Source organism: Myodes glareolus, chromosome 8 (genome assembly GCF_982192425.1).
Source record: "Myodes glareolus chromosome 8, mMyoGla1.1, whole genome shotgun sequence".
NCBI classification, from domain to species: domain Eukaryota; kingdom Metazoa; phylum Chordata; class Mammalia; order Rodentia; family Cricetidae; genus Myodes; species Myodes glareolus.
The window spans coordinates 71,623,828-71,636,899 of record NC_142033.1 but is presented as its reverse complement, the minus strand read 5'-3'; the positions used below and the strand labels follow the sequence as shown (position 1 = coordinate 71,636,899).

Below are 13,072 nucleotides of genomic sequence, written 5' to 3'. Positions count from 1 at the left end.
GTATAACCTATGGCACTGTTGTTCTAAGCATTTCAAATAATAATTTATCCAAAATCTCACTACTACCCATACAGGGGCAGTACTTTTGTTCTCTTGGTTTTATAAAGAAATCAAGCCAGGAAGATTACTTTCCCCGGATCACTCAGGTAGTAAGAGGCACTGTCAGGTTTCAAACCACAGTATTTTGGTTTCATAATCTGTGTCTTCTTTTTATGTTGTTTGTAATGACTGGATACCATTAGTAAAATATTTGAAGGGTCTGTACCAGAGAGTGATTGTACATTAGCTTTTTGGCGGGGTATGTATAGGAAAGAAGCAAAAAAGGATAAGTTAGTGGATGAAAGTACCAAAATACACTTGGAATAAAGTCAAAAATCTTTAGAATTTTATATCTCATATTGCAATAAAAATACAGAAATGGAGCTGGGCAGTAGTGGCACACACCTTTAATCCCAGCACTTGGAAGGCAGGAACAGGTGGATCTCTGTGAGTTTGAGGCCAGCCCAGTCTACAGAGCTAGTTCCAGGATAGCCAAGGGTATACAAAAAAACCATGTCTCAAAAAAAAAAAATCCAAAAAAATCTAAAACAAAACAACAAAAAGAAACCAAAAACCCTGGGATAGATGGATACACACACAAATATATATATATATGTTTGTGTGTGTATATAACATATATGTGTGTACACTATATATATAAATATAAATATATATATTAAAAGGGGGCAGAGACAAAAGAGGTAAGCACAAATGAGCATTATGATTAATATGAGAATTTTTATCTTACCCTTTTTATGTATATGCACATACGTGTTCCTGTGTGCATGCTTATGTGCATGCAGAGGCTCCAGGTTGACATTGTGTGTCTTCTCCAATTTACTCAAAACTTCAGGGTCTCTCACTGAACCTGAAGCTCAGTCATTTGGCTAAGTTGGTTAGTGAGTGTACTTCAGGGTCTTCCTGACTCTTAACTCTCCAGTGCTAGGATTAAGGCTTGTGCCACTGTTTTTGACTTCTTACTTTGGGGCTCTGGGCACAGGGTAGAACTCAGGATCTCATGCTTACATAGCGATCACTTTACTGACTGAACCATTTCCCCTTTTGTCAGAATTCATAATTATTAATGTTAGCACTTAATAATCTTTAATGTGATCACTAAAATTCTGTTTGTATGTATGTAAGTATGTATGTATGTATATGTCTGTCTGTTTTCTATGTACCCATTTACCTTAAGGATACTGCATATTGTTAAAGTGGAGGAGGATGCATAAATCCCTCTTGTTGTTTCAATTATTGTGTAAATTAAATGTTTAAATTCACCCTGAAATTACTTGGGGGAAGTTACCTGATTCTGAAAAGGAAAGAACTTTCTCAACATGGAGAGAATGGTAGTCTTGACCTTCACTCTTGCTTTAAACCAACTGCTGTCTTGATTTTGATCTCTTTTTGCCAAGATAATAGTTTTGTTGTCTCAGAATTTGCTTTGTTGAATTCATGTTTTGTTCTTGACATTTTAGTCCATGATCAACATGGTGGCCGGCAGGCAGGCATGGTGCTGTAACAGTAACGGAGAACTACATTCTTTTCTTTAAGATGAGTCACAGAGACTCATCTTAGTTTTTTCTTTTGTTAGTTTGTTTTTTTAAGCAGTACTTAACACCTACCATCTTCCCACGGAGAGGTAGGTCCTGCTTATCTTCCTCATTTGTTTCTCTTGGTCTTTACTATCCTTATTAATTTGGCATTTTGATTGTCTAAACTCATCAAAATACATCCTAAGGATTATCTAGCCCAAAAGCTCAAAACTCCTACATTCCTCACACAAAGGTACATTGAAGGCCTTTGAATCACAGAGTCAGGTTTATCATAGCAGAGACCCTTGCTTTTCTTGTTTATCACTCTAATAAAATACCTAACAGAAGTAGCTTGAGGTAGGGGATTATTTGGACCCACAGCTTGAAGGTGCAGTCTGTGATTGTAGGGAAAATACAGTGACAGAAGCAGTAGTTGTTGATGGGAGCTTACCATGCATCTTGTTCACAGCTTTGTAGAAGCAAAAAGATGGATATTGCAGATTGCACATTGCCCATTGGATTTTGTCTAATTTTTTTAAAAATTGTGTTCAGTTTGGACAGAACCTGAGATTCAGCCTAAATAAGTACTGTAAGGTGCTATATTCAGTGATTTAATATATAGTTACTCTTAACCTTATCCCTTCTCACTAAGAAAAGTCACTTTAGTTTGTGATTGTTGTGCCACCTGTCACAGTAAGTGCTCGTGCACAGTGTGAGCAGGTAGAAAGGTATACACACACACACACACACACACACACACACCTTCTGTTGCAGTGTTGAAGACAAAAACATGAGAAAGTAAGAAAAGGCAAGATTTCATATAGCAGTTTGTGAGAGAAGAGATTTACCATGGTGGTTAGGTTGGTGTGCCAAGCAGAACTTTACCAGCAGTCAGTAAATACATCTTAATGTACATCTTAATACAAGAAACTACCCAGTGGTGGGAGATCATCACATACTCAGATCTGTGAAGTGAGTCCTGAAGACCCGTCATGGTAATTCTCAAAAGCAGCCAAATCTTTGCAGCTGAAGGAACAGATTCCGGAAGAAACCAACTTAGAAGATTTGATTATTACCTGCTAGAGAGCAGAGGCTCCTGAGGGTGCTATAGGCCCAGTTGGGTGCTATCAAAACTCCTCTCCCTGGAGAGAGCATGTTGTTCAGCCTCTATCTCTTTGAGGACAAAGCTGTCTAGTAACATGAACAGGGGAGGAAATACCCAAGGAGCCTGGGAGTCCTTTCACTGTCCTCCTACCATCCTCTGCCCATTTTTTAAAAAATATTTATTTATTTATTATGTATACAATATTCTGTCTGTGTGTATGCCTGCAGGCCAGAAGAAGGCACCAGACCCCATTACAGATGGTTGTGAACCACCATGTGGTTGCTGGGAATTGAACTCAGGACCTTTGGAAGAGTAGGCAATGCTCTTAACCTCTGAGCCATCTCTCCAGCCCTCCTCTGCCCATTTTTGAACATTGTATCTGTTCACATGTCTTACACAGGTGACATGTGTATTCATCATGGCAGAGTTGGATGTTGAATTGAGTGGCCAAAAATATTTAAGTAAACAAACAGAAATACCAAAAATGACTTACTGACTTGATTGTCTTTTCTGGGTAGGACATCTTTTTGTTTGAGCCCTGAGTTATAGAACTCCATCAGACCATCAGAAGGCATACCAAGATTAGTTGATGAGCACTATAGACGGAACAGGTACAATAGTGATACAGAAGCAGAACTTTGTCCCAGTTAACATGGAAGACTTTGATAAGAAACAAGGAATGTATTCCCAAGTAATTCAGAAGTATTGTATGCAGGGGAACTCCATGGACTCTCTCTGCTGCTGTTTGAGAGTGGGTAAAGGCAAATGGAGACTAGTAGAGAGCCTGACAGTCACCAGGTGAGAGATGACAGAGGCTTCTACTGAGTGTCGGGGTGTGAATGTGCTAGTTTGAGATGAGGGTGGAAGTGGGCATAAGCTAGAAGAGAATAGTCAGCCTTGTACACTAAGTGGCTGACCTGCTGCTGTTGAGGAACAGCCTTGTGATTCATAACCAGTGTCAAGCTGTGCTGCCCACTTATCTCTATACACTTCCATGATGGCAGTCATACCTTATACTTTGTTGGAATCATTTCATTTCAGGTTTCAAATCTAGTGTACATAAAAACCTGACTGTCTCACCTAATTCAAAGTTTCTCCTACAGCTATAGTGGACATGGTGGGGCTCACTGTGATAGAGACTATGTCCCATACCCTTCTCTATTCTACCAGGGTGGAGAAGGGGGCCTGGGGAAGAGACATACAGGGTCTTGGTTCTTGTCAGACTGTCTATGGCTTTTTGGCTACAAGGTTCTTGTTCTAGGTTATGTATGGCTGGACTGCAATAGCAGGAATAATATACACTTGATGTTTGACCTATGCCAGGTATTTTCCCCTGGTCTGGAGGCTAGACTGATGGATGCTTAACTGTGCCTTCTCATTGTGCGGCACCTCTTTGTGTGGGTTCTTTGTGGATGAATACCCCTTCTTCCATGTGGTAGTGACAGTGCAATTCTCTATTCTATCTGCTAGGTAGAAAGCTCTTGTGAGTTTCCACTTCGGAGTCTGATCTGTGCCAGACTTTGGAGCACTCTAGCCTTGAGGTGTCTGCTCCTTGTTCAGCAGTAGCCTAAGATGATATAAAGTTGTATGTGTATGTGTGCGTGCACACTCAACCCCTTTTGGCTTTCTCAGTACTTTGCACCTGATCAGGTTAAGAAGCATCACTACTTTGGTGTACAGGAGGTACATTTCTCACATCTGGCCCTCTCCCTTCAAGAAGTCTATGCCATGCCTCAGTGCTTTTCTCTCTCGATGTTAGAATGTTGTCACAGCAGGCTGCCTTCTGCTGTGGACTCTGAGGAGCGTATTCCAGTGCTCTAACCTACTTTGTTCTATAGTGTTCTCAGACCTCCTTGTTGGTGGTCAGAGCAGACTGCATAGGTTCTGTTCCCACTGCCACTGTTTGTCAGGCAGTGTGGGCATATCACACTTAGAGGTGCCTGCTGGGGTCATTACACGCTGATTAGGGCACTGGATCAAGATTATTTATTTGCCTTCTCTCTCTCTTTCTCTCTAATAAAATCTGGCTGGGCAGTGGTGGCACATACCTTTAATCCCAACTCTTGGGAGGTAGGCAGATCTCTGTGAATTTGAGGCTAGCCTGGTCTACAAAGTGAGTTTCAGGACAACCAGGGCTACACAGAGAAACTCTTTCTCAAAAAAAAACCCACAAATAAATAATAAATAAATAAGCAAATAAATAAAATTAATTTAAAAAATAAAATCTATTGGATGCTCTCATGTAATAGTAAAAACCTTTGGAAGTAAGAAAAGCATTGATCCAGACAAAATCTGGAGTTTATTGCCTATCCAGTGTGCGGCACACTGAGGCAAGAAAATCTGGTCTGTATAATGAGCTCAAGGCCAGCCTGTGTTGCTGTATAGTAGACTTTGTCACCCATTAGTCCCCTTTGACTCCCCAAAAAGGTTCACTATAGATTTTAGTGTCTGTTGTAACATTTTTTAGTAGGCATTTTGTTTTGGAGACAGGGTCTCTATATGTAGTTCTAACTGTCCAAGAAGACCAGACTGGCCTCAAACTAGCAGATCCAACTGGTTCTATAAGGCATTTTTTAAAAGGTCAATAGACATCTGATATCAAACATAACTGGTCTGTTGTATTCTATTTTTAAAGCAGAGCCAAGATTTTCTTCTTCACTCATCACTTGGGAGCTCCCAGCCTGAGGCCAGTGGTGCTGGGAGGCTGGCCCTAGGCACACAGACAATGACCTCATCAGGGCTAGGCACCACGCCCTCAGATGCCTGCTCATGTGAAGCCTGCAGTGAGCGCAGGTATGTGTTGAGTTGGTTGTGCTGCTTATACTGGGGTGACGGGGTATCTAGGAAATATAGGAAAGTGCCTTGTAAATGGAGTTCTTTTAATAAATAACAGTACCTTTTTGGCATACCCCTGAAAGTAGGACATGGTCTTGCTATTATGAGGAATGATATACAGAAAGACAAAATCCCTATCTTGCGGAACTAAACAGAAGAAAGCTGGGCCTCAGAAAGAGGAAAGTGGGAGAAGAACTCTTAGAATTTAAAGAAAAGTCAACTGTTATTTCATTCCATAATCCCAGCACTTGAAAGGCAAGGGGAATTTACCTATGTTCCCGTGCAGTGCAGGCAGGGCTACATAGCAAGATTTTTAACTTAAGATAAAGAATATTAATTAAAAAAGGAAAATGAGCCTAAGGTGAGCATAAATAAATGGGTATGGAGTTAGTGGGACTCATGATGGAGGCTGCTAGGAGTTGAAGGAAGAAGAGGCCAGAACCTGATAGAAAAAAGCTGTACTGCTGGACTGGGATAGCCAGACTGATAGACTCAAGTGGGCACCAAAGAGTGGAAAGTAAGGGCTCTGTGTTCCATCTGGGGTCAAAGTATGGAGTTAGGGTGTACCTTGTGGCAAGCAGGTAGACTGCCTCTCTTAACTCTCCTGGTTCCTATGTTATCACAGAGACATCTCAGCAGAGACAGACCGGGAACCGCAGCAGCTTCAAAACTATTGGTCAGAAGTACGCTACATGGTCCGATGCATATACCGCCAGGCGGGTACCCCACTGGCAGAAGACCAGGACCAGTCCCTGGTTCCCGACAAAGAAGGAGTGAAGGAGCTTGTGGATAGGTACAGGTTGCCCCTTCATGTTACAGCCCCATCCTATCCCTGCCCTCCCATCTGCCTATGGAGCCTCAGTGCTTGTCCCGAGTAAAGCTCAGCTAAACTTTTTGAGCTCTTGGTACAGCTCAGGTCTTCAGCAGACAACTGACCAACATGAGTCTTCTGGGTAAATCGTTGCAGATTCTTCTGTTTCTAAGTTGAGATGTTTCTGTCATTTATTAAGACAGACAGTAACACAGTCAAGATGCCAGAGAGTCCTGGTTGTGCCATGTGATGCTGGATACTTTCATAAGCACTGTTGGATTTGTAGCTCAGGGAGAAAGGCAGAATATTCCTGTCCATTGAAGCACTGGGAGATAGGGTTGCTTATGAAGGCGCTTACCTCATGAGGTTCACAGCAGCTGCCCTCATAGGGAATGGCTCCTGCCTAGCATCTGTTCATCAGGCTCCTTCCCAGTGACTGACAGAAAGTGGGGTGGGTGTCACTTTTGTTTTTCTTTACAACTTAAGTGTGCCTTTTTCCCCCCCGATTTTTGAAATGTTCCAAATAAAGGTAACAGATATGAGCCTGATATTTTATGGATTGGTTCTCATTTTGTTTTTTTTTTTATATGTGTTGATTGTATACTTTTGGCATCTTACAAAGCCACAGTTGCCATACGTTGGATTATATCAAAGAAGCAGGGGCATTGACTGGCAAAAGCATTGTGTTCAGGATTTCACCTGTTGTCTACTTAGTGCTATATAAGACAGTTCCAAGTGGTAAGTGCCTTTAAAAGTTTCCTAGTTAATGGCACATGAAACCTATGACATCTCAGACCCTTCATGCTACATCTGTGATGTTTTAGAACAGTATCAGCTCAGGTTTAATCCAGGTGAAGCAGCATCTATGAACATGTGTGAATGATTGGTTGGTTGAACTACTTGCAATGTCTTTTTCCCATAAGAAATCTGTTTGCGTGGGCTGGAGAGAGATTACTTAGTGATTAGAAGTCCTGGCTGCTCTTGCAAAGGACTTGGGTTTGTTTCCTAACACTCACTTAGTGGTTCATAGCTGTCTATAACTCCAGGTCCAGGAATCCAATACCTTTTTCCTTGGGCACCAGACACATATGTGGCACTCGTATATACATGCAAGCAAAACTCAATACATATTTTTTAAAAAAATAAATCTTATTATAAATAAAAAAAATCTGTTCTCAAAAGTATCATATGTTTTTTTCCTTAAATTTATAAGATACGAAAATGAACAAAGAATCAAAATGCTTCTAATTTTACTGCACTGAGAAAACTAAAAGGAGGTGTCTACAGGCTTTCTTTTCTAAGAGTTTGTATGTGTTTGGTACATGCACGTGAGTATGTAGATATGTGTATGTTCAGGGAGAGCAGGGTGTCTTCTTCTGTTGCTTTCCTCCTTGTTGCCTTGAGATAGGGCTTTTCACTGAATTAGAAGAACCCACTGTTTGACTGTCGTGGTTGGCCATCATGCTTTGGATAGCCACCTCTTTTCAGCTAGGCTGGGTGTCAGCCAGTTCTCAGAAACTACTTGGCTCCATCTCCCAATGCTGATGTGACAGACATGTTCAGGGACACCTGGCCTTTTTCTGGGTTACTGGGGCTTTGAATTCAGATCCTTGTGTTTGCAAAGCAAGTGCTCTTACCCACTAAGCCTTTTTCTCAGCCCTGTGGTATTTTGAGTTCAATTACTCCATGCTCATTTGACTCTTGTGTCACTGTCCTTTAAACATAGGGAACACATTTTCTTAAAATTATTGCCAGTCTGAGTGATATATACCTTTAATCCCAGGACAAAGAAACTAAGGAAGGATTATAAATTTGAGGGTAGTCTGTGCTTTATAGCAAGTTCAAGGCTGTCTAAGCTACATAGTAAGACCCTGTCTCCACAAACCAAAGGCTTGGGTAGCTCAATGGTAGAGCTGTTGCATAGCATGTGAAAAACCGGGTTTGATCTCTAGTAATGGGGCAAAACCACTATATTTTAATGTTACAAAGGTTAATACATCTTTTTGAAATGTAGCAGTCATAGTGAGAATCCTATCAGTTTATTTTCTCTGAGAACATTGTATCCATGGCTCTTCATATTTATCACCTTGTACTTTGTACACGAGGGCTTACATATTACGTTGCAGATTGTATACATAGCTTTACATCCTATCTTGCACAGTTTTGCTTGACTCTTTATCTTTTACAACTAAGTGATATGTAACCTTAGGATACAGGAGGGAATGAAGAGGTGGCTTAACAGTTAAGAGTGCTTGCTGCTGTTGTAGGGGACCTGGGTTTGTTTCCCAGAACCTACATGACAGCTCATAACTGCCTATATCTTTCAATCTCAATCCAGGAGGATACAATACCCTTTTCTGGTTTCCCTGGGCTCGGGCATGCACAAGGTGCACATAAACTCAGACACACTCATAAACTCAGATATACTGTATATAAAAGTAATAAATACACCTATTTTTTTTATCTGTTTATCTATTTATTTTGGTTTTTCGGGACAGGGCCTCTGTAGCTTTGGAGCCTACTACTGGAACTAGGTCTTGTAGACCAGGCTGGCCTCAAACTTACAGAGATCTCCCTGCCTCTCCTTCCCGAGGGCTGGGATTAAAGGTGTGAGCCACCACCATCTAGCTTATTTTTTTTTATTTACTATTTTACTTTATTTTGAGACAAGATTTCATCACGTAACTCTGGCTAGCCTGGAACTTACTGTGTAAACCGGGCTTGTCTTGAACTCACAGAGACCTTATTGCCTCAAGTACTGGAATTAAAAATGCTCCACAACACCTAATTTTTTTTTCATGGAACAGATAACAACTATGCTTTTCTCTTTAGATTTAATGTGGCAGCCAAAGATGGAAGAATTTCTTGTTTAAAACTTACTTAATATATTCTACAACAGCCACAGAGCTCAGCTGATTCTTCATAGTGACATGTTCCATTAGATGTTTTGGTTATTGCTTCCGTGGTCCTAAACTTCCATCTAGAACAGTGGTTCTCAACCTTTCCAATGCTGCAACCCTTCAGTATAGTTCCTCATGTTACGGTGACTCCCCCAACCATAAAATTACTTTTGTTGCTGCTTCATAACTGTAATTTTGTTACTGTTATGAATCATAGTATAAATATCTGTGTTTTCTAATGGTCTTAGGTGACCCCTGTGAAAGAGTCATTTGACAACCCAAAGAGGTCACTACCCACAGGTTAAGAACCACTAATCTAGAGGCGTCTCCGAAATGTACCTTTGAAAGCAGCAGTAACTTTAACCATAGTAATGACATACTATGGCGCAAGTTTTAAAAATTGCATCACCTTGTTGCGTGATCCTAAATCCAGCATTAGGAGGCTGAGGAAGAAAGGTCATCTTTCTCAAAACTGTAAAAAGTATCACTTGTAAGTTTGGACAGAAATTCATTACCATTGTGACTAGTTAACAAGGATGCATTCCATTGCTTTGTGGGCAATCTAAAAATAGAATGACCTTTGTTTAAAACGTGTTCTAATTATGAAAATAACATGAGCTCATTTGTATGGTATACTGAGTTTGTAGAAAGAAGAAAGGTAAACTTGACCCCATTCTCCAAACATCTGCTAGGATTGCAGCATGTCACTTTTTAAGTTCCACTCATTGTGTTGGCACCAGAGGTTAGCTCTCAGACACAGTAGAAGGGAGGCTTTTTGCCTCTTAGTTGTAAGTTGTAATGCCTTAGGCTTAGGTCTTCTCTCGTGGACATGAAGTGAAGCAGAGTCCCTTATACAGGTTGCATAAACAGTGCAGTCAAAGGAAGCATTTGGGGGGATGTCAGTTTTCCTTGAATTACCTTGTACTCCTACAGGTCATCACAAGAAAGGTGTTTAATAAAAGACACTCACTGACATAAAAACTGTCTGTCAACTGACATGTGTAGACAACCATGGCTGAGTGGTGACTTTTTCTTTGTCTCTGTAGGCTCTGTGAGCGGGATCCCTATCAGCTCTACCAGCGGTTGGAGCAGCAAGCCCGAGAATATGTGCTGGAAATGAAGGTCCGCCTTCTCCGGCAGCTATCTGCTGCAGCAAAAGCCAAGGCACCATCTGGCCTGCAGGGCCCACCACAGGCACACCATTTTGTCTCTCTACTCTTGGAGGAGTATGGTGCCCTCTGCCAGGCTGCACGATCCATCAGTACATTTCTTGGCACTCTGGTGAGAAACCATGCCTGCTTCTTTCTTTGCTGCTGAGGTGAACTAAAGAACAAAATCATGTGATGGGGAGGTGTATGCAGCCAGGGGACTGATTGTACGGTTAAGTTCTTCTTGCACGGTCATATACTCCTTTCCACACAAGGTAGACTGGGACTAATCTTAGTGTAATGGCATTTTGCTGGCATTGAGAGAGTTAATGTCCAAGAGCCACGGCATGGAAATCTTTTTGGAAAGACCTAAGCGCTAGGTATTAGGATATGGAGGTGAAAACCGTGGTGCATTGATAGGAAGTCCAAAACATTTTTGTTGTTTTGTGTTGATGTTGAGGTACTGCCACTGACTGATGTTGCAGTTGATGCAAGGCACATGTAAGGACTTCTTGCTTGAATGTCTTCATGTGTGCACCTAGCAGCAGTGCAGGAATGGGATGGGTTTACTGAAGCTGCCTTGCCTTTTCCTTACAGGGTTCTTAGAGTTCTAGCAGGGCACATAAGTGAATCTCTGACCACCCCATTTCTGGGTGAACAGAAAGAGGCATCCTAATGACAACCACAGAAGCTACCTAGGCTGTTTCCCTGACCCGTCAAGTATGGTCCCTCCCCATCTTCCCATAGTCTTCAAGTCTTCATCATTATTTCATGTGATTATTAAGTGACAATTCAGTGGATGGGTTTTAAAGCTTTCTTTGTGGTGGCTATGTTTTGAAGGAAAAATTGCAGTAACCATTGGTTCTTTATCTTGTTCTGATATTAATGGGGCTCTCCAGAAAAGTTCACGTAATACTTAGCAAGACATTGCAACAGCCTCAGACTATCCAGTTTCCCTGCCACAGTCTAACACTGTGCTGGCTAACTACTTCCAAGAAGAGGCTTGTGAGACATATGTTTAGGGAAAATTGAGTGAGGTGAGTAAGGCAAGCTGGACGTGAGGACTCTGGTAGTGGCAGTTGTCCTGTGCACCCCATTGTATATCTTGTACCTTTCAGCCCTTCTCCACCTCAAGTTGGGACTCTGCCTATTCTAGACTTGGCTCAGAGCTGTTGCTCTAGAGAATCATGTTACCTGCCCATATCCCTAGAGAGTACCAGCCTTGGTTAAGGTGCTGTTGTGTTTTGTTTTGTTTTTTTAAGAACACATGCTCCCCAGAAAGTGTTGTTGATATCCAGCTCTCCTCAGATGACTCCATCTTACAAAGTTAACAGAGTTTAACTTGAGCTTTGTGGTAGAATGATGGCCTAATATGTGCAAGGCTGGGTATCACTAAACCTTCAAAAATAGAACTTGGGGCAGATAAAAAAAGTAACACACCAAAATTAACCATTGCCAAAATCTTTGCATTTCAGTGTACTTCATTCAAAATAGAAATATAACTTCATGTTTGATATTATACTTTTACTATCAAATATATTTTCATGCACTTACCTACCACCAAAACTGAAAAATCCCTGACAGTTAAAACTTTTTTTTTAAAAAAAAATTCTTTCATAACTCATAGTCATTACCTTTATTCAGTACTTTCTCATCTCTTAATAGCCTTTCTTACTCTTTTCGTCATGGTTTACTGTACCTACATGCACATTTGTTTATGTATATACATATATTGTTGGCTAGATTCTGCATATGAGAGAGATCATGCAGCCCTTTTCTTTCTTAATATGTATTCTAAGCCCATCCATTTTTTGCAGATTGTTACTACCTTTTTTCATAGCTAAGTACTATGCAGTTATACATACCAAATTTCACTGTCCAGTCATCTGTTGGTGGACAATTAGGTTGATACTAATTCTTTGCTGTAGAGAATGAAGCAGTAGTGAACGTGGGAGTGCAAATATTTCGATGGTAGGATGTGAAATTCTTTGGGTATATTCCCAGAAGTGAAATAGCTGTGAAACAATAATTAACTTAGAATATAGAAATATTTTCTTGTTGTTTGACCCCAGTTAAAACTTGAAAGAACAGCATGCAGCTGTGTGATCACGTTTTACATGTAAGAATATTCCTTTTGATAATACATGGCATAGACTACATACTCTGCAATATTTGTCCTCCATGGGAAAAGCAGATAAGTTTAGAAATTCATATAAAAGAAGATAAAAGATACAGCTGAGAAGGCATAAAAGGGAAGAAAGAATACCTACGCCAAAACTTGAATCCTGACAACACCTGTTTGCAAGTCAACATTGAACCCAGGCATTTCTTCTGATCCTGGGATAGATAAAAGTGGGTCTCAGTTTAATCCAGAATGGGGTCGGTCAGCTCATGATGTCAGGCCCATAAATACTATCACCTGAGTACTAGAAGGAACGCAAGAGCTGTGCTCATCATGACCCTAAATTTTTGTGATATGCCTAAGAAGTTGGAAGTCACTTTTCATTGGTCCAAGCTGTATATAGGTAATGTCTTCCCTCAAATGAGAAGTTTGCTGGTCCTTCTTTGTTTTTAAACGTAGTTTATTTTTAAGTGTATGGGTGTTCTGCCTCATGTATGTCTATGCACCACCTTCATGTTTGGTACAGGGTGGGGCACTGGCTTCCGTGTGACTGGAGTTACTGATTGAACTGCTGTAT

At 40.9% G+C, this 13,072-nt stretch overlaps 1 protein-coding gene across 4 annotated transcripts in view; it reads left to right on the top strand.

Moving 5' to 3' along the window:
* Positions 1 to 13,072, top strand: part of Fam193a (family with sequence similarity 193 member A) — a 127,688-nt gene that overhangs the window by 54,441 nt on the left and 60,175 nt on the right. For 3 of the 4 annotated variants that reach the window (XM_085692027.2, XM_085692024.2, XM_085692026.2), the window contains 3 exons: positions 5,315 to 5,472; positions 6,140 to 6,307; positions 10,272 to 10,506. In XM_085692027.2, the coding sequence (XP_085548153.2) occupies positions 5,315 to 5,472; positions 6,140 to 6,307; positions 10,272 to 10,506 (561 nt within the window). The remainder of the gene's footprint in view (positions 1 to 5,314; positions 5,473 to 6,139; positions 6,308 to 10,271; positions 10,507 to 13,072) is intronic. The other variant, XM_085692025.2, reaches the window with a different exon arrangement.